This window comes from Astatotilapia calliptera, chromosome 16 (assembly GCF_964374335.1).
Source record: "Astatotilapia calliptera chromosome 16, fAstCal68.1, whole genome shotgun sequence".
Lineage (NCBI taxonomy): Eukaryota > Metazoa > Chordata > Actinopteri > Cichliformes > Cichlidae > Astatotilapia > Astatotilapia calliptera.
In genome coordinates, this window is record NC_137437.1 from 15,782,526 (window position 1) to 15,804,194 (window position 21,669).

Consider the following 21,669-nt stretch of genomic DNA (forward strand, 5'->3'; position numbering starts at 1 on the left):
CTTTTAAACTGAAAAAATGTACTTAAACTGTTAAATATTTCATTAGAGAATGCAAGTGAGGCATAACTTTCTCAAGTATGGAATTTCATAAATTCCAGTTGTTGGCTTTTGTTTAATTAAAAAGGATTACAAAGGTGAACGATAAATTGTGAGTTTTGCTAAACTGAAAATGTGATTTTGTTGTAAGTTATATCAGTTTATTCCCAAGAAAGACATAATTGGAAAGTAACAGAGAATGTTTTTATTTAAGTATCAGACATGTTGGTTTTTATTGTAGGAAAAAGTTAAATGTCAAATATAATCAGAATATTAAAGTTCTAATGAACTTTTAAGTTCAGCTAACTTTTATGTGTTTACCGTGATTAGTACGGTGGCCCTGAGAAGCCAAACAGACTGCAACTTAAGAAAACACCAGCAATAAGAAAAACGCTGCAAAAGCACACAAAACACAACGGAAATAGGAAAAACAAAAACAGAAATGGGAAAAAACAGATTTCCAAAAGCACAAGGGAAGTGTTTCTGAGGAGACAATAACCCGACGGACCAGTTGCAGAAACCAAAATATGCTAAGAATTGCACTTAAAAGACACTTAAAAGTGGAGGATTTATCGGTTTTGTGAGGAAAGAAAAGATGAGAAGTGTGTTAGTCTAACTATTAGCCTTAAAATCCGTCATCAGTAATATATGAATCATGATAAAAACACACCTACCATGTTTTGGGTTCCTGCAACTGGTCCGTCAGGTTATTGTCTCCCCAGAAACACTTTCCTTGTGCTTTAGGAAATCTGTTTCTTCCTATTTCTGTTGTTGTTTTTCCCATTTCTGTTTTTTCCTATTTCTGTTCCCTCCCTGGCATCTACAAGGATATCTACCACCAGGTTTTTGAGATAATAGTCTTGTTTAAAAAAAGAATCTTCCTTTCATTAGTCATGAAAGAAAGGTCATGAAATTAATAGAGCTACTTTCAGCTGCTCTCTTATTGACGGCAGGTCACCACATGTTTAATTTGGCAGATTTGTACACTGGATGCTCTTCCCGAAAGGGATTTGTGTCTCCTCTTTATATCAGAGCAGAGATCTTTCACTTGATAAACCAATATGTAAATCCCAGTTAATAATTCATTAATGATCCTCCCAAACATGCTGTTTTCTGTCATAAATGTATTTATTTTTCCGGAAAATTCTGTTCACATGTGATTAAAATCAAAGAAAATGCAGTAGTTTTGAGGTAAAACTGTTAGTAAGTTATATGACTTTGTTAGCTACTTTACAATGTGTAGAGAGAAGGAAACATCAATCCCCACTTACTGCTTTTAAGCTAAAAAGAAAACAATGATTACGAAAAGCAAAACTCCTTTAACTCTTGATTTAACTCTAAAACTCAGAATAAAACTTTTATTCTCTGGCTTTTAAATCCAAATTAGTTTTGACTATTTTTCTTAGTGCTACTTCTTCTTCGGGTTTTCTCTTTTTTTTTCCTTCATTAAATTCTGTCATTTTGTTCTACATTTTTGTGTCATTTGATTATTTTATATATAGAGCTTGTCTTTAAATGTGCCATAGAAATAAATTTGACTTTCACTATCAAAATCTTTATGTTTGGGTGTCTCTTGACACAAGGTGCTTTATCTTCATTCTGGGATGTAGATCGTTGATCTTCATTACAGCCATTGTTTTCTTAAACACACTGCCTCATTTACTCCCATGTGATGCATTTGCACACACACACACACACACACACACACACACACACACACACACACACACACACACACACACACACACACACACACACACACACACACACACACACACACACACACATGCAGCATATACCTAATCATGATATACAGCACTTACAGCTTGCAACAAAAGCATCAGTAACATCATTATTCTTACAAGGTTCTTACTCAAGTGGTGTAAGCCAGTGATTTGTAGGGTCGCTTAAAAGCTTTAAGAAGTCAGGTTAAGTGAATGTCAGGCCCTTGAACAATAAACAGACTACACCCTGTGTATTGTCCTTTCTTCTTATCAGCTGTTTACTTGAGTGTGTGCAGATCACCGGACTTTTAAAAGTAAAACATTCTTCCTGCTCTTTGTTGTCACCCACCTTCCCACTCGTGTAGCGTAAGTACAAGACAGGAGTCAGAACACCGAAACAACTATACTTCAAAAGTCTTTAGGAATACTGTAAGTTCTTGTAATGTGGTCATAATGATGCTTTGGAAAAAATAATAAAATGTATTATTTCAACATTTCTGTTTTCTTTATACTTTCTGTACAAAAAGACAGCATGACTGTCTATGTCTTGATTGCTTTCTCTATCTGTATATGATGGTTTGCCTAGCCCTGTTTTTAATTTTACCCGTGTTTGAAACTAGCCTCGGGCCAAGAAAAACTGTGATCTGTTATGTTGTGCGACTCTCTGGCAGTTATATATATTGAATCAGCCCTTATGCTGCCTCATATGATGAAGGAATAACAGGGAGATGATAATGGCAACGATATATATAGAAAGAGAGAAATGAACAATCAGTGTATTATGGTTGCTGACACTCAAAGCGTTCTGCCATCTTCAAGCGCACACTATGTGACACTGACGGTAATGGTCTTTTAACAAAACAGCGACTTGGGAGAACAGGATGTACTGGACGAGGTAAGAGTGTTTGATCATTGGTACAAACATATTAACATCCTGCACACATGTCATATAAGTATAGGAACAATGTATGGTGTGAAAGAGCATACAGGTTGCTTGTGAATACGATTTCTTACAACAACATATTAAGAAATGTTTAACAAAGAAGCATAAGACCCACATCAGAGACTTTATTAGGTACAACTTGTACCAGGTTGGACCTAATTTTGCCTTCACAACTACCCTATTTATTTGTGGCATAGATTTTAACAAGGTGTTGGAAACATTCCTGAGATGTTGGTTCATTGTGACATGACTGCATCACACAGTTGCTGCAGATTTGCTAGCTGCACCTTCATGATATGAATCTTCTGTTACACCTCATCCCAGAGGGGCTCTATTGGATTGGGATCTGATGACTGTGGAGGCCATTTGAGTATAGTGAACTCGCTGTTATGTTCAAGAAACCTGTTGGAGATAACTTGAACTTTGTGACATGGTGCATTAACCTGCTGGAAGCAGCCATCAGAAGATGGCAGTGTTTTTCAATCATCTATTGCCCCCTTTTGCTGAATCCATGTGAACTGTAGCCTCAGTTTCCTGTTCTTAGCTGACAGGAGTGAGACGCGTGTTTTCACTGGATATCTTCTTTGTCTCAGTTCATCTCTGCATAGAAATGGTTTTGTGGGAAACTCCCAGTAGATCAGAAATACTCCGAGTCATCTCGAACAAACAACCACGCCATGTTTAAAGTCATTTAAACCAACTTTCTCTATGCTCCCCGTGTCAAAATGTGTTTACAAAATTGTAATTCCTCTATCTGTGCGTGCTTGCATGCATGCATGTGTCTGTGTAGAGGTGAGTGGGTGGGTAGGTGGGGTGGGGGGTGCTGGGAGTTTGACTAACAGTATGGCTGCTCTTTGCATTCATATTGGCAAACTTTATGTGGCAAATATTTTGTATCTACCGACTTCTGGCAGCTTTCCAGCATCTTCTCTCTTGACACCAGTAAAATAAGCAGTGAGCTGTTACCATGCTGGTTCAAGTTTTAAAAATGCAGAAGCCCAGGGGAGAATAAAGTCAAAGCACGCTGCTGACTTTAAAACATAGCGTGAAGACAAATGAAAATTCACCGCCTCAACATATCCTGCTGACATATCCGGTTTTACAATACACAGAAGGTAAATGAACAGATGTAAACCAGCACACAAGCACCGGCAGAAGGAAAACACCACCGTCAGAGGATATGGAAACAGAGATAAGTTAAAATAATACATATTTCTGTATTCATGATAAGAGTCTAAATATCATTTGTGAGGTCAGATGAAAATCTGTAAAAGTATAATAAAAAAAATGCAACTGAAATGAAAAGTAATTTTACTAGCATGAGAACAACTCGGTGTATATAATTTTATTAATTCAACTGTGAATGTGTAATGAAATCACAAAGCAGGAAGTCAACACTTGAGGGAAGATGAACAACTTTAATAATTGATCAACGCGTTTCAGCTTGTGGCCTTCATCAGGGTCAAGAATGTGTAATGACAAAAGTTTGAATATCAACAAGCATAAAGTAAACGCATAAAAGCACTAGATCATCTAAAAAGCCACAACAAGAATGAAAATGAGACCTACACTATACAAGGTCTCGGCAGCTACTGAGTGTGTACTGAAGTCTGATCATTTATGAGACTCCTATAACTCAACCTGAGTTATAGGAGTCTCATAAATGATCATTTCCTTTTTCCTACACACAGCTATAGTAGCATGAGAGTCCAGTGACATTTATAGGCTTTGTGTTTCCATTGTGATAAACAGGAAACGAATCACATACAATGGATCATGCTTATTAGCATAGCACAAGCAGTTTGCACTTTGATTTGAGTTTATTAACCACACTGTAAAAGACTAAAGTGGGTGAGTTACGTTCCAGCAATTGTGTCAGAATTAACTTTCCTTACCAAACTGTGGCAAAGACATGAGCCTGACCCCAAAAAGCAATCAACACTGGGCAAGCCAAATGTAGGAAAAACGTTTCCCCTCCTAACATGAAAACACGAGATTGCCCTAAATCTGTCAGACAGAAATAAATACAAATGGCTACAGTTCCAGAGTTCATATCCTCTGATAAATGCGATGAGGGTCAGTGCATCCAGGTTGTGACACTACCACCTCCTGGTGGATGAACTACACAGTAAAAGTGCAAAAAATAAAAAATAAGTCCGTGTGGGGGCACGGACTTAAACGTCATTAAATAAATCAGTATGCAATGCATTGTGTGACAAACTGTAAAATACAAACTCGTTTTTTCACTCTTCCTTGAGCTCAAACCAGCCAGATGTTAAGAAACGCTGGAAAGCTCATGATGTTTTAGTTTAATACGAGAGGGGATGGAGGGCTCATGAACAATGTAGTACAATAATACTCAAATCTGACTGCAATCCCCGTTCCCTCTGGAGACAGAGGAAGAGAAGGTCAGAGTGCAGCGCTGGACCAACTGGCCAGTGTGATTGGAGATACGGAGCGGGCAGTGTCTGTCGATAAGCAGACTTAAAAAGAAACGCGATGGGCTGTACAGACATGAAACCCGCAGGTCTGAGGTCAGAACCAGTGTCACCGTTACATAATTTGTTTACCGAAAGACATCAACCGTCAAATGTACTTCTCTTTGTTCAGTGGACAGACTTTGGGTCACAATTCTTTGATAAAAAAAAAAAAAAGAAGAAGAATCTGGATCCATCCAAAGAGCGCTTGTTTGATTATCTATCAGGCTCAGCTATCATTATATGTACAGATTCTTATTATTATGCATTATTATTGTGAAAGCTGCTACTTGGAATAATGACAGAAACTAACCATTGTGCAAACAATCCAAGTTAATGAATACCAATGGCTTTATTAAAGCGAAGTAATTTAAAGAGGGAGTATCATGGTCTACTGAAAATATTATTAATCCATCCCCATCAGCCCGATGACTCTTACGCAGACAAACACAACAGAGCGGACTAATAACTAATTAAATTTGACGATGTGAAATAAAGCATATTTGCCACAACTTTGACTTCAGTGTCTCAGTGACTTATTATAATACATTTTGCAAAAACAGCAGATATTTCGCACAGTTTTATTTCCAGAAATGTAAAACGGTGCATGAGTTGACAAATACCACAACATCCCAAACTTTGAGCTGTTCAAAAAAGCAGAACTTACCAAAGCAAGAGTTGATGAAGCCGTACCAGCTGCAGCCGCTGCGCCCCAGCAGCCACTTTCCGCGGATGCTGGAGGCGAAGCTGAGAGTGGTGCCGAACAAACACACCAGCATGTCGCTCACGCTGATGTTCAGCAGCAGCATGTTCACCGGTGTCCGCAGCTTTTTGAATTTGCAAAACAGCAGCAACACAATGAAGTTGTTCAGGAAGCCGAAAGTCATGATGAAGCCCAGCACCACGGACAGCACCACAAAGCCCGCCGGGGAGAGCTTCGCCGAGCCCGCCGGCGCGTCCAGCAAATCTCGGTCATCGCTCAGGTTGAAGCTGTAATTCAGACCAACCTGACCAGAAAACATGCCGCCGTCCATTCAGTCCATCAGTTTCTCTTCACTCTGGAGCTTGCTTCACTCGGCAGCGCTGGTCACATCGCGCATCTGTAAAGTTTGCGCGTGTAGCTTCCATCTTACTCCATGCTCATGTGCAACAAACGCGTATTCCTCCGCTGATCCTGAGAGCGATCACCTGGCTGCCGACTCTTAGAGAACTGGCAGGAATGTTAAAAAATACATTGTAACCAAAAAGTGTCACCTTAACGTGACTTTAACACAACGCCTCCTCCGCTTTCACCGCGTCTCTCCGCGAACCAGCTTGACAGTACGCGCTATTACATATAATTTGGGCAATCTAACAAAATTCATCCCAGTTATCAAGTTACTTTCCACAGCAGTTTATTTCTCTCGTCTTCAAGTTACCACTTTTAGACTGGCTGTAATCCGCGCTCGTAGCGGAGACTCTTGTGCCACCAGTGGTGTTATGCGATTTGGGCTCTGCGCCAGGACTTTTAAAGGCAGGGCGAGTCTTACATCACAGGGTAGTGGGATGCTTGGATCCACGGGTGGTGGTGGGGGGTGAGGGGGGCTTTATATGCGTGTCTGTTTGTACATATATCTTTCTGAGGACCTATTTAAGTTTAAATAGGGTGTGCGGAAATTTAACGCAGCTGCTGCTTTTCCGCTGTGGGGCTTAATGTTGAAATTAGGTCTGGGGGTAGTATAAGGCTTTTATTTATGTCTGTGATGGTCACGTTGAGGGCAAGGGTCTTGGGCAGGGATGTCAAACTCATTTTACATCGTGGGCCACATACAGCCCCCTATCTTAAGTGGCCCTGGCTTGTGGAAGACCCCTAGCTGCACATTTTACCCCTGAGATATCTCAATATAAGAAGAGCAATTTCAACATTACATCTCAGTTTTCCTACATCATAAAGATTTTGCTGTAGTAAATGAGCTACAGCTGTCGGTGTGATTCTTTGGGTTTAAATGATAAGAAATGTGTAAACTTACAGAAAAAGATTTAGTGGTTCATTGCTTACACTGTAGTTATAAAGTGGAAAGTTTGTGTTAATTCATGAAAAATCCCCCTTTTTATTTATTACGTTTTTAATTTATTTTTATCCTGGACATTTTATAAACAGAAAAACACACATTTATATAGTAGATAGTGTGGGGGGGGGGGGGGGGGGGACAGGAACCACTCTGCCATTTAATTGTTTATCTTTGACTTTATTACTATACTATGAACAACTGTGGGGGAAGGGTTAATCAGTAGGACATGGGACCTGTTTGAGACCCCTGATCTAGGGAATTTTTTTACATTTTATTTTATTTTACAATTAAATCTCATCTTTGGATGGACAACAACTAAGATGTTGCCCTTCATAATTAGGGCAGCAGGCTATTTAAGGGAGGACATAGTTTAGGGATCCAGTTTTTGTAGCTAAGCCTGAGACCACTGCCAAGTGAAGTGCTCTAAATGTTTGCGTTTGATTTTATGAGGGGCATTTGAAGGTTGTGCTGACAAAGAAAAGAAAAAATGAAGCAAAATTTTCTGTTTGGTTCTCACAGTATCTCACAGAATGAAATGCACAGAGTCAGGCAGCAGTTCGGGTGATGAACATCTGTATTTTGGAACTTGAATACATGTATTTAAAGGGGACAGAGCTATGTCTCAATGTAAATATGCTAGATTTAGCCAGAAGGCTACTTTTCATCTGAAGCCCGTGACAGGTCAGACAAAAATGATAAATAAGCAATTTAGCACATAATGTACAACAATGTAGTCCAAACAACAAATACATACAATTACAACACATAATAATACAATAACAAACAACAACATTAAACATTAATAATAATATTCCTGTAAGCCTATGTACAGTGTTTAATCCCAGGATAATGTGCTGATGATCAATATGAGAGCTAGAAGCTAAATGCTGTAACTCACTTTCTACAGAATCCTTTGCATAGATTGAAGATTTGCTGATTTGGACCCAGAATAAGGTTTTAAAAAAGCTGTTCCCCCCCACTGAAAGTTAGACTTCCATCTCCATCTTTGCTCATGTGGAACTCTCAGAATTATTAATTCATGGCTGTCTGAAACAACAACGACAACAACAAAAAGGGGGAAAAAAACATCAAAGGTAGAAAGAAAAGCATCTTTGTTGTTGTTTTTTGTGTGTGCTTAGAATGTAAAAGGGACACACACTCGAAAAGGCCAACAGGAAAATTTTATTTTTCATCCAGTGTTTTCCCCATAAGACTTTCAAGTGGGTTGGTAGACAATGGTCAATGAGGTGTTCACTTCAGGACCTGGGCAAACAGATTATCCTAAGCTGAGGGCTCATATTCTACCCAGTATTCAAGCACGACCAGGATATGAACTGTCTCAGTCTATATTTATCATAGCTTCCTCCTCCAGCAAGCCCTACACCCAGCCTTCATAAGTGGATCTAGATTGCCCATGAGTTAATATATAGTTAAATCAGCCATCAAGCGGGATGAAGTGTGTTATTTTGATGTCACTGTTGAAAATTTGCCTGCAAATCAAATGAATAAGAGTAAAGTAAATCCTCTAAAGTTTTAAGGACATGATAAAAAAAAAGAAAAGAAAAAAGATCTGGTCATTTATTTGACAAAACTTCAGCCAAAATGCATGTAAGAAATTGAGGTATTACCCTTGCTGTTTCCATATGAATTAAGAGGTTAAGTAGCAGCAAGATATTGCTAACAAAATGCACTTGATTTACCTGTATGAAAGCATAAGTTTTGACAGTTTGCAGGTCTGGAGCATTCAGGTGTTCGTGAACACAATGCCAAGGAAGGAGCAGTAATCTTAGAGTAATCCTTCTCGCAACTGTTTTTTTCCTCATCAGTATGGGAAAGGTTATAAGGTTGCTTCCAAACAATTTGAAGACAATTTTTAAGAGAATTAACAAGAGGAAAATGTTCAAGACAATGTCACAATCACGCTATGATTGGACCTTTCAGCAAATTTACCCTAAGGTCAGACCATGCAATATTCAGAGAAACTGCAAAAAACTCAAAAGCTATAGGTCTGAGACTCATGAAAGCACAATCAAGACAAGAGCAAACCACAAGATTTTTGGAACAATGTCTGTTGGATAAACAAGGCCAAAGTGAAGCTGGACACAAAGCACAGCACCACATTTGGAGAAAACCATATACAGCATATCATCACAAACATCTTATGTGAAGCACAGTGGTAGAGGGGGGTTGATTTGGGTTTGTGTGCAGCCACAGGACCTGGGCACCTTGTACTCTTTGAGTCGACCATAAACTCCTCTCCATACCAGTATACATAGTATTCTAGAGTCAAATGTGAAGCCATCTGTCTGACAGCTAAAGTTTTGTTGAAACTTCTTCATGCATCAGGACAATGAACCCAAGAACAGCAGCAATGTTACAATGTTGCCATAACCCAGCCAAAGTCCAGACTTCCACTTGACTGAAATGCTGTGCTGGGAGAGCTGTAGATAAACGAAATCCCACAAACCACAAAGAATTGAGGGAACACTGGAAAGAAGAGTGAGACAAAATTCATCATGTGAGAGACCGATGAAACCACACCGAAAAAGCTGCACGGGGAGCATTTTGGCTTAATTTTCATTAAATAAGTAATGACAGTGTTTTGTTGTTCATAATGAGACATTTAATCTGAAACAGCAAATGTCAGCTTCTTTGTAGTGGTAATGGAAATCAAAATAATAACTGTATATGAAGGCAGAGGTGGGACCAAGTCATTGTTTTGCAAGTCTCAAGTAAGTCTCAAGTCTTTATCCTCAAGTCTCAAGTCAAGTCTCAAGTAATGTCAGGCAAGTCAGAGTCGAGTCTCAAGTCACTGGTGTAAAAGTCCGAGTCAAGTCACAAGTCTGAAACTTTGAATTTAAAGTCCTTTCGAGTCTTTAAAAAAAAAAAAACGAAAAAAGAATGTTGCAGTTATGCTAAATGTAAATATTAGACCATGTAATTTTAAAATCTGTGTTTTTCTCAACACATGACAAAATAGTGAACTTAGAAAATATACACAAATTGTGAAATTGCACCTCTTTAAAATGCAGCTCAATTAAACCTAGCTCCAAGAATAATTTTCACCGACAGTTCTGAGATAAGCTGCATGTTATTCTTGGATGCGGTTGTAGGACCAGCTTTAAAATCGCATGACAAAAATATCATACACATTAAAAAAAACTGCATCACCAATGTAGCCTGGACAACATTTGCTAGTTAGATGAAGTCAGCTATCTCATCTTAGCATATTTATATGCATATTTATAATTATACGGTTCTTGGAGTGAGTGCATACACTCATGAAGTTTAGTAACTTCAGGTCACTGCAACAAGCCCAGGTACAGTTTACCGACGGATGGGTGCAGGACCTTGAAATGCACCGTGTAGAACGAAAGACCATCGTACGTATCATAAGTTTACCAGTCTCACAAATTGTCGTCATAAATACACATTCATTAACCGTTTATTAATAGGACCTTTGAGCTCAACGGTAATTAATTAGTAGTGGAAATAATTTCTGGTAGCGTTACAGAAATGTAGCAGTGACAACAATATTGTATGCTGTAATCACCGCGCGGATAGGAGGCGGCTGGCTTGACCGCGGCTCACAAATGACGGCTCACTTTACCGCAGTCTGTAATCGCACTGGGCAATTAGTGATACAAAAAACTTGTTTTATCCTGTGAATAAAAGTATATGTTTTTGTCAATGTACCATAATAACAGAAGCGAAACGCAATATTGTGTCAGGACAATTCACTATTTATGCACAATAAATAAAGGAGCATAGCGCGACGATTTCTGTTCAGCGCCAGACTTGCTTGTAACCTATATCACTAATTATGTTATGAAAATGACGTATTAACTACTAAAAAACACTGACCTTCGTGTAAATGCTTGGAGCAGACTAACCTGTGAGCTGGAGGGTTCTGGGACGTTATATTTGATCTTTGAATGGCTGCAATCCAGGCCATCCGTCGCGTCTTTGTTACTTCGGAAACATGGCTCGAACAATTTCTCTTCAACGACGTAATCCGATAACAACCGATCTCTTTACCCGTCGGCTTCCCGTGGCTGTCATGCGACCGGCTATTGCAGTTAATAATACAACGGCTTCTTGACATTTTTGTGTTTCTTTTTATCGCTGTTTAACTGATTTTAATTGAAAGCCTGCGTGCGCTAGTACCGCTTGCCACGAGTTCCCAGAATCCTTTGCGGTTCTACCCGTGAATGACGTCACATTTTCAATCTCTATATAATATGCATGTAAAATTTTATATTTGGGGTAAAATATCAAGTCTTTTCAAGTAAACCGGTTCAAGTCCAATTCAAGTCCCAAGTCATTGGTGTAAAAGTCCAAGTCAAGTCACAAGTCTTAGAACATTTTTTCAAGTCAAGTCTAAAGTCATAAAATTAATGACTCGAGTCTGACTCGAGTCCAAGTCATGTGACTCGAGTCCACACCTCTGTGTGAAGGTAACGGTGGTCCCCGTGGTAATCGGAGCACTAGGTGCGGTGACTCCCAAGCTAGGCGAGTGGCTCCAGCAGATCCCGGGAACAACATCGGAGATCTCTGTCCAGAAGAGCGCAGTCCTGGGAACAGCTAAGATACTGCGCAGGACCCTCAAGCTCCCAGGCCTCTGGTAGAGGACCCGAGCTTGAAGGATAAACCGCCCGCAGGGGCGTGCTGGGTGTTTTTATATATATATATATATATATATATATATATATATATATATATATATATATATATATATATATGTATTAGGGCTGCGAAAAACGTCTATGTTTCATTTTACATTATCGTTTGTTCCGTGGTGTCGCAAAATAAACTGTTTATGGCAATATTTTTTCATCGTTTTGATGGTCACTGTAGTGGCTATATTAATTTCTTAAAGTTCTCCCTTTCTCTTATATTTAATATTACCACACTACAGATGGACAAGCACCTAATCACAACGACGGTAAAATCACCGCGTGTCCGCTCGTTTATTTTCCACATAAACCTTTCACAATAAAGCTCAAGATCCTGTTGAGACTTTTCAAAATAAACTGAATCACGTGGAAGACGCAGAGTATTTACGGAAGAAAAGCAAAAAAGAGCCTCAGGTGCTAAAAAATAAACCTTAGACTCAAACGTTAGAACAGGCTTATCCCGCAGCACGCTGTGTAATAAATGGCTCCAGGTTCCATTTCAGATCTTCTTAGCCTGCACTTACCCACTTGATCTCTGCGCTCCTCCAGTCAGATGGTTTTATCAGTTCCACGCTCCCAGCTCAAATCTAGAGGTGACAGGGCTTTCTCCATTGCTGCCCCGAGACTCTGGAATAGTCTTCTCCCCTTCATAAAATCCTCTTCATCCTTGGAAGTCTTTAAATCGAATCTCAAGACCTACCTATTTTCCAAGGCTTTCGGGTCTCTTTGATATCCTTTTTTATTCTGTCTATTTGGTCTCTTATCTTATTGGATGATGTTGTATGTGCATATATGTTATGTTCACATATGTGTAGTTGTGCGTGAATGTGTACAGTTTTGTATATGTATGTGCATATTTGCATGTACATTATATGCTATATACTCTTACATGTCTTACAATTCTTTTTAAAAATGTTTTCTTTCTACTTTCATTCTTTCATTATATTCTCCCTTTGTTCAGCACTTTGGCCGACACTTGATGTCTTTTAAATGTGCTATATAAATAAAGATGACTTGACTTGAAGATGACTACTCACAAAGAAAACGGCAGCCGTTAAAACCTATGTCTATAAATGTGTGGTTTCATGCATCGGTTAAAATACTCGATTCCAGGTACACTACGCCCAGTAGTATATAAACAAGAACAAGTAAGCGAAAAATGGGATACAGTGGTTTAAATGGGAAACTCAACAAGGTTCACTTCAGACTGGAAAGTAGCGCAATGAATGAGCCATTGTGTGTTATGAAAAGAAATGAGTTTGGAACTTGAAAGCTACGCCTTCTTAAAGAATGGAATTAAAAAAAAAATACTACAAATAACAACAATTTGGGGAAGATATGTCTAAAATTAAAAAATAAAATTGTATATATGTACACACACAACATTTCACGAACGTCACAGAGGCTGCAAGAAAATCAGGCTGCTTAATCGAGCACCGAGCAGTCGCTCATCTGTTATTCCTTGGCCCAGGCGAGAGGAGCAAACTTCGACATTTCAGTGGGGTTAAAATTAGCGACTTATTTATTCTCGCGGTGCTTATTCGAATATGAACGTTAGCCACGGCTTATTTCTGCTGTTGTTTCAATGACAGTTATATTTAGTTTAGAATCTTGTTATACAGGCGTAGCTTAATGTGAAGCTAACGGCTAACTGTCCGTAGTGTTATCAATGCGTTACAGTAGTTTGAAGCTGTGTGATAGTCACATCCGCGTACGAAAGAAGTAGCCATGTACTGCAGCTAATATGACCGCCTTCTCCGTGTGGGTATAAATGGGGTCAGCGAATAAGTTTAGGCGTAGTTGTGAACGTTGACACTCCACGGTTTAGATTGCCACCTTTTTGTGTGCTACCTGTGCGTGCGCTGCTAGCCACGTAAACTGCTCCCGCTCGGTGTTGACGTAGCAGGACGTAGCATCTGTCCCTTGCCTGCCCCGCCAGGCTACACTTTCTGTGAATTTGTGGTGCCATCGCCAGCCTGTCCGCCCAGTAAAACCGAGACACACCGAGGACATGAACCGCTGTAAAACAAAATGCTATAGCTGGACCTGAACGTGCGGTTCGCTTGTTTCCTGGTCCTGCTGCATTGAGCGGATGATGAAGCGGATCATCTGGATGATATCAAGCTTAAACAGAAGAATCATGAAGCTGCTTTTTGCCCTCGCTTTGATCGCCTATATTGCCTGTAAGCGTACGATTTTTAAAAAATCTTTTATTCTTGTCGCCAAGTTGCCATCTCTACAGTTTATTTTCACTCATGACAAACTGTACTCGTGTGACAACAACCAACTGTTGGGTGGCCAAGCCCCCCAGTCCTCTAGTCCTCCAGAGTGCACCTTTCAAAGGGTAGACTGCCTACAATTCGCCCCCTCTGGATGTTTTTGATTTCATATAATTGTTTCTAATGCCTTTGGGAAATTTAAAGGATATTTTAGGAATTAATCTGAAAAATTGACAAAGTAATGAGCAGGCTAATTAATACTGAGAATAAACATTTGTTGCAAGTGTTCAGAGATTGGACACAGTCAAAATGTGACAGTTCTAATAACGACACTAACTGCTATAGTAAGTTCATTGCTCAGTGATATCAGATCCACTTGTGAAACTGTACAGCAGTAGTTGAAAAAACAATTGGATCAGTTTTCATTACTTGTTTGTCTTCAGCGGTTTTTGTGTTTATCATTGAAAGTCTAGCTGCCTCAATGTGGCACTGCTCTGTTTATTCGTATTGCATTCATGATGATGCCATTATTATGTGTTCTCTTTCTCTCTTTTAGCTGTTTGGGGAACATACACCAACATGAGGTATAGTAATTCATTTATCTTCTGCTTGAAATCATGTATAATCATATAAAAGAGAGTTTTCACAGAACTCTGTGCATTCCTTTGGGAGAACTGAGTACACTACACACCCCATGATTCAGTAGCTTGTAAAACCAGCTTTAACAGCAACAATTGAAGTAATGGCTTTCTGTGTGACTTTATCAGTCTCTCATATCAATGTGAAGGAATTGTGGTCCCACTCTTCTTTACGACATTGCTTCACTTCATTCACGGCTGGGAGCATTTGTTTATGCAAAGCTCTCTTAAGGTTGCAATAAAGCATTTCACTCAGGTTTAGGTCTGGACTTTGTCTGGGTGGTTGGAACACAACACCCCTTGCTCCACCCTAATGTCCAAGTTATTCTGCTGTCGATTTGGTGCTGTTCTAGGGTTCATGGACCAACTGCTTCACCCAGTTTCAGCAAGGCTTTATCTGTCAGGCAGATGGTCTCATATTTGACTTTAAAATACTTTGGCATACAGAGGAGTTCATGGTCGACTCAATAACTGCAAGGTGCACAGGTCCTGTGCTGCAAAACAAACCCTAATCATCAGCCCTCGACCAACATGCCTGATTGTTGGTATTACATGTTTGTGCTGATAGGCTGTGTTTGGTTTTCTCCAAATGTGGTGCTGTGCATTATGGGCAAACATCTCCACTTTCTTCTTGTTTGTCCAAAGGATGTTGATTTTTTTTTTTAATGTCTCTGAGTATTAAATGGTCTGACCTCGGGGGGAATTTGCTGGTATGTTCACTCCCAGGAAGATCATAGCATTATGTTAACACACACCTGACTCCTCCAGATCAATGTACGGCTTCTACTTACTCTCTTAATTCCTAGAAGTATGGGTGTACTTTGTTTTGCAGAGGACTGCGCAGCATCCTGTGGATTTTCTTATCAATATGACTGTATGATTGATGATAGTCTGTTTAAAAAATACACGTTTTATTTCCTTTGTTTTGCTTCTAATTCTGACACAAACTGCTCTGACTGCTTGTAGGCCCAAAACTTTGGGGGGAAATATTGATACATTTATTTCTATTATTTCTATGTTGTAGAATAATAGGTAAAGTATTAGAACTGTAAAATAACACAATTCTAAATGGGGGGGAAAAGGAAATGCACCTGCCGTTTGTCTTCATAACAGGTTTGGAAGCTTGGATTCTCAGCCATCTGGCAGCTTTTGTAGATACTCGCATTACAAGTTTTTCCACCAGTCGCTGCTGCCCAACTTAACTAACAAGTAAACCTGGTTTGAGGCCGAGAGGAGACACAAACTCTGCGTCTGGGGATCAAAAGCTGGTTTACTCATAGTGCTGGTCCCAAGCCTCCATAATGGGAATGGCAGCTGATTAACCCATGACCAATTTGCCCGTGTGCTGTGTGTGAATATAATATTGTACCTAATGCGTCACTAATTTACTGGCCAGGACAACTCTGTCTGTCTCATAATGGTAATGTAGTAGTTGGTAATCTGAGAGGGTAACAATCTCCTTTATTCGTGCATTTATGTAATTTCAGAGAGAAACTATACTGAGATACTGAACTGTTGTTCAGTCCTCATTAGCTCCAACATGACCCACTCAGCTGTCAGCATTATTTAAAGTGCTCAAAGAACCTGAGACAGATACAGTAGCATTATTGCCATCTAAAATGGTTTTGGATGTGTCACTACAGTGTCACAAACATGTAAAACATAAGATGAATTATAACATACTGCTTTTCATTTTTAGTTTGATTATATTTGTACAAAAGTACAATAACTTTAAGCATTTACATTGAGACTTGAGGTAAAGTGAACAATAGTATCTGTAACCTGTTGCAGCAGGTGTAGAGCCATTAAAAGGTCAGTGTTTTATTATACATATACAAAATGAAATTTCCATTAATGAAAAGATAAAAAAAAATACTTGTGTACTGTTAATTATAGTTATTAGAGCAAAAAACATCAGCCAAGTAAAATTGAAACTTGTTGTTCTCCCATATTCACACAGCCATAGGAGCCTTATGTTTTGTCTTAATAAAGCAGAACTGCTTTATTAATTGAAACCTTCGTTTTACACCATAGTTTATTACTGACTCTGAAAAAGTGCACAACAGTCACTGCAGTGATTGGCATTTTGCTTGTTAATGTCATCATTGCAATGTTTTAGATTAAATTAATAGCTGTTTAAGAGCAGTCAGTGGGGATTTTATACTGCATACACGGTTTAGCAAACAGCAAATGAATGAGAACGGAAAAGTATGATAAACATTCATAAAAGTTATGCTTGGTCTTAGTTAATTGCCATACTTGGGCGGTACAGTGGTTAGCACTGTTGCCTTACAGGAAAAATGGTCTGGATTGACTCTTCTTGTTGGCCAAGGCCTTTCTGTGGAGTTTGCATGTTCTCCTTGTGGGTGCCTTAACTTCCACCCGCAGTCCAGAGACATTAGTGATTCTGAAATGGTTGTAGTTGTGGATCCAATGAATATAAAGCATTCAAGTTCACAGCATGAAGTACTCTATGAATGTGTTTAAAAACACACACACACACACACACACACACACACACACACACACACACACACACACACACACACACACACACACACACACACACACACACACACACACACACACACTCTTTCAGTTTGAGTAGCTACTGTGGGGAAAAGCTCAATACTAGGGCAGCCACGATTAGTCTAATAGTCACGATTACGTCGACTATTAAAATCGTTGACGACTAATTTAATAGTCGACGCGTTGTTTGAAGCTTTGTAAGATCCCGAAAGACGCAGGAATAAGTAGTAGGATTTAAGAGTGTAATAACGGGCTGAATCAGAAGATGGTAGCACTGCATGTCCAGGGATGCCAGCTGCCGTTAAACCCCCGAAGAATAAGAAGAAGCAGTGACCTCCATCCTTCGGAGGCCGCATTTGTAGGCCAATTACGTTACAGTGACGCGGCCTTGCCAATTCCAGTTTCCAACAATGGCGGCAGCTACTTAGTTTTAATATTACTCTTATTCTTTCTGGTTCACAAAATAAACTGTTAACATATTTTCAGGCGAGAATGTAGCTGTGTAAACTTCAAATATCTGCTCAGTTTATCAAGACACCACATATTTTCAAAAGCGCTCCAATGTTTTCGGAGACGTCTGTTACCCACCAGCTCGATAGCTAGCCGGGGTTCAAGGCTTACTAGAGCTGGTGAGAACACCGGACTCCCAGCCTATAATTTTCAAACCCCCGTGGTCTTTCGTTACTCAGGTTAAACATGATATATAAGTCAGCTAATTTAAAAATGTTATTGTTTGGCTTTTTTCAGTGTTTTATTTGTTCCTCAGTAAATTGGTTTGGCTGAGATTAAAGTTATCGTTTTTACACAGCTGAATAAATGTCAAACAGAACTGATTAAACAGAAGTGTGAAATGGTAGAGAATTTACTCCAGTGTCCTGTTATATTTTACATAGAACAGACGGCCAAGTTTATTAAACTCCACTGAGACATCTGCAAATTTCATTAAAAGTTTAATAAACAATCATCTTGTCTTTATTTTTAGTTAGCAAATACCTTAAACACTTCAAGCTGTAAGCTATCAAAATAATCGTTTGTTGCAGCCCTACTCAATACTAATACTTTTCTTCCATTTGGATCAAATTAAAGTGAGGAGAATTCACATTTAGACACAATTAGATTTTTTTCCTTGTCTCCGCTGATGTCAGCAGTGCTCCCTCAGTTATGGGAAGTTGTATAGCTAGCCTTCTTTTGTGTTGTTTTAGAAAATGAATGGGTGAATGTAAACTGAGTCAGAGTAAACTGGCATGTAACCACTCGATGGGACTGATGTGTAAACACATGCTGCACAGCTGTGTGAAAATTAACCTTCAGTGATAGAAGACTGCTGTCAGTAGCACTGTTAACATTAGCCTCACTCGGCACATTAACTTGATTATCTGTACAATGTTTTGCATGGTTTGCCACACCAGAATTTTATCAACACTTTAAATGTGATTAGGCTATTGACAGATGTGATTGATTTCAACAAGCCCTATGAAGGGCTTGAAGCATAAAATGCAGAAAATCTGCGAGACATCAAGACATTTATGTAGATGTGTTTAATAAACTCATAAACATAAATACCAGCTTTTTTCTGTTTCAAATTGTAAACATGCCGAGGAAGCTTTTGTATTAGTAGTTGTGGCCAAATTGTTGTACTTCAAATGGGTGGGAAAAAATATAGCCGATGTAAGTCTCCAACGATGCACTTAACACTAATCAGAATTGATAGCATTCCCCGAATGCTGGCATAATGTTTACTCATCTCTATAATGTCTCATTTTTTGCCAGAAGTAGGGCGTCTCATGAAGACGACCATTCTGCTCTTCTGTTTTGTGCTGTTTTATCTGTTTAATTAACCAGTCCTGACAAGTGTCTGTGGAGATCAGTCTACAATGTGTCATTACTCCATAATGACAGATGCTTATTGCTGCACAACAACAGGAATTTACGGTTATGAATCTACCGCCTTGTATGATATGAAATAAAAGGAGTAATATAAAAAAGGCATTCTACTCCTGGCGTTCTGAGGAGACTTAGCTGTCAGGAGTAGATTGAATTGTAATGAAACAGCTGCAGTGTGGTAGCGATGGTGAAAAAGCAGCGCGTAGTAAGATGTGTTAATCCTGTTCAAAGATGGTGGGTATGCTGGCTGACTTTGAAGTCAGCTATGCTCGCTTCCAGCTCTGTATTTTATTCCTGGATTGTGCTTGCTGTTCAGAAAAAAATATTTGTATTCCTGTTAAAAGATACCTGAGAGAAATGGTCTGAAATGCAAACAGAAGTGGAAGCCTTCTGCACTCAGGAAATATAGAAGTGCATAAAATAGTGACTGTGTTGCATCTCTCTCATTGTTGCTTTTAACTGCTTTTCTACATACATTTTTTTAGCTGTTGTAAAACAGCTTAAACGGCTTAGTGGGATTACAGAGAGCAGCTTTATAGCAGACTATAGTCATAAGCTGTTTGATCTGATTATCCATACAAGACAAACATTTCATTGATATAATGTTATTTACATCTAGCGGTTCTGGCTCTTCAGCAGTGTAATTTACAGATGGGACTCCCCCCTCTGAGAGCATTAGCCTAGCCCAAAATCCGGCTTCAAATTGGGCTGTGTTGTTTAGTCATCTGTGATGTTGTGAGAACAAACATTTTGCCTTTTGGCTCTTGTTGTGGTGTCAACCAAAACAGAAAATACTTGCATACTACTTCCCTTCAGTTGACATCAGCACAACGCAAAAGTAGAAAAAATGTTGGAAACTGAGCTTTTAGAGCAGTCTCAAGCCGGAGCTTTTGGCTCACTGGGATTATTTATGCATCGATATATTTGATCGCAATATTTGAAATCAATATTTGAATGTTTGTTGTGTCGATCTGTAAATATGAAGGGTTAAACAAGCCATGTCACTACTAGACATGCAAATAAATTCAAATTAAGTTTAGAAGGTAATTGATAAAAACATTAAGCTACTTAGGTGCATGTAATGAAATAAAGCTATACAAAATATTTACTGTGATTTGGGTAAAGCATGTAAGACATTTCTGTATTGTATTAATCAGTTGCATTTAGCTGGACTTTTCCCTTGCCTTTTAATCATTATTATAATTGATTACCTTCTTGAGCTAGCCGGAAACACTCATCCCTGTTCTGCTTCGCTATCAGTTAACAGTAAGCAGAAACAATGAATGTAGAGGGTTGAATGAACAGACAGGTGATGTGTTGTGTGTTGCTGCCTATAGGTCACAGCATGCTTAAACTTGTAGTTATATCCTTGTCCTTGATTAAGTCCTTTGGCCTTTTCTTTGTATCTCTCTCTCTTCATAGATCAATACAAGAAATCGGAGAAATGAAGATCAAGCAACAAATTGAAGACGTGAGTTTGAAACAAAAAAGCAGTTCTCACCACACTGATCCGTTTTATATTCACGGGTCCAAGGAGCTCTGCTCTGTGTTATCAGCTACTGTTTCACTTTTTCACAGACATATTTGACATTTGTATTAATAATTTACTAGAATACGCCCTCACAAAGGTGTACGTGTTGGGACAATCCATGCTTTTACTTCTTTCCTTATTAATCTGACCGAGATTTGTTTTGTTTTTTTGTTGAAAAACACACCCACCACCCCAAATTAGGTCACCTTTTTGTCAAAATTGTTCAATAATCTGCTTTTCATATGGTTGGAGTCACTTTTCTTATTATTTGTTTATATACTTTTCATTGACCATGTATTGTAGTTTTTTCTGTTACCAAACTGTAAGTTTAGAATTTTTTTTATTTAGTTTGGAAGACCTATAACACAGTTAGTTTCTTTTCAACGTAGTCTTTAGAATTTTATTTGTTTTTTGACTCACTTTTTTTTTTCTTGACTCACAGATTACCATGAATTTAAGAGTAAAGTGGATGGTTGGTTTTTTCTTTGTTTGTTTGTTTGTTTTTTAACCTCTAGGATGACATTTCTTTGTTTGAAGCTTATCAATACTCTGCTAAAAACTGAACAACTGTTGACTGAATAATATATTGACACATACTTTCCAGCCTTTTTGTACTGCTTGCTGTCAAATTATTGTCAGGAAATTGCTATTGGAAACCAGCTGTTCCTAGTTCAACGATTGTATTGTTTATGTTTCTTGCTCTAGTTTTTCTGTGACCTGTTTTTTTTTAATTTTATTTATTTATTTATTTTATTATTAGAGCAAGTGATAAAGTTATATAAATGAGGGTGCCTTCTGTCAGCAAGGATCATCAAAGCTTTCAATATAACTCCATAAAAAGTGCTATAATGATCTCGTCCAGCAGCACTTTTGCAGATAGCCACAGTTAAAATATTCAGTGTTATCTTTCGAGGACAGTTTTTCTATAAGGCTGGAAGGGTCGCCCAAGCAATGTAAATGA

The 21,669-nt window shown here is 38.8% G+C and overlaps 2 protein-coding genes across 3 annotated transcripts in view; one reads left to right on the plus strand and one right to left on the minus strand.

Annotated features, from left to right (window-relative positions):
- Positions 1 to 6,352, minus strand: part of tmtops2b (teleost multiple tissue opsin 2b) — a 28,011-nt gene extending 21,659 nt beyond the window's left edge. The window contains exon 1 of the mRNA XM_026144074.2: positions 5,848 to 6,352. Coding sequence (XP_025999859.1) covers positions 5,848 to 6,214 — 367 coding nt within the window. The 5' untranslated portion in view covers positions 6,215 to 6,352. The remainder of the gene's footprint in view (positions 1 to 5,847) is intronic.
- A 6,995-nt stretch (positions 6,353 to 13,347) lies between these two features.
- uxs1 (UDP-glucuronate decarboxylase 1) overlaps positions 13,348 to 21,669 on the plus strand; it is a 35,387-nt gene continuing 27,065 nt past the window's right edge. For both annotated transcript variants that reach the window (XM_080291050.1, XM_026144178.2), the window contains exons 1-3: positions 13,348 to 14,090; positions 14,683 to 14,710; positions 20,600 to 20,648. In XM_080291050.1, the coding sequence (XP_080147176.1) occupies positions 14,000 to 14,090; positions 14,683 to 14,710; positions 20,600 to 20,648 (168 nt within the window). In that variant the 5' untranslated portion in view covers positions 13,348 to 13,999. The remainder of the gene's footprint in view (positions 14,091 to 14,682; positions 14,711 to 20,599; positions 20,649 to 21,669) is intronic.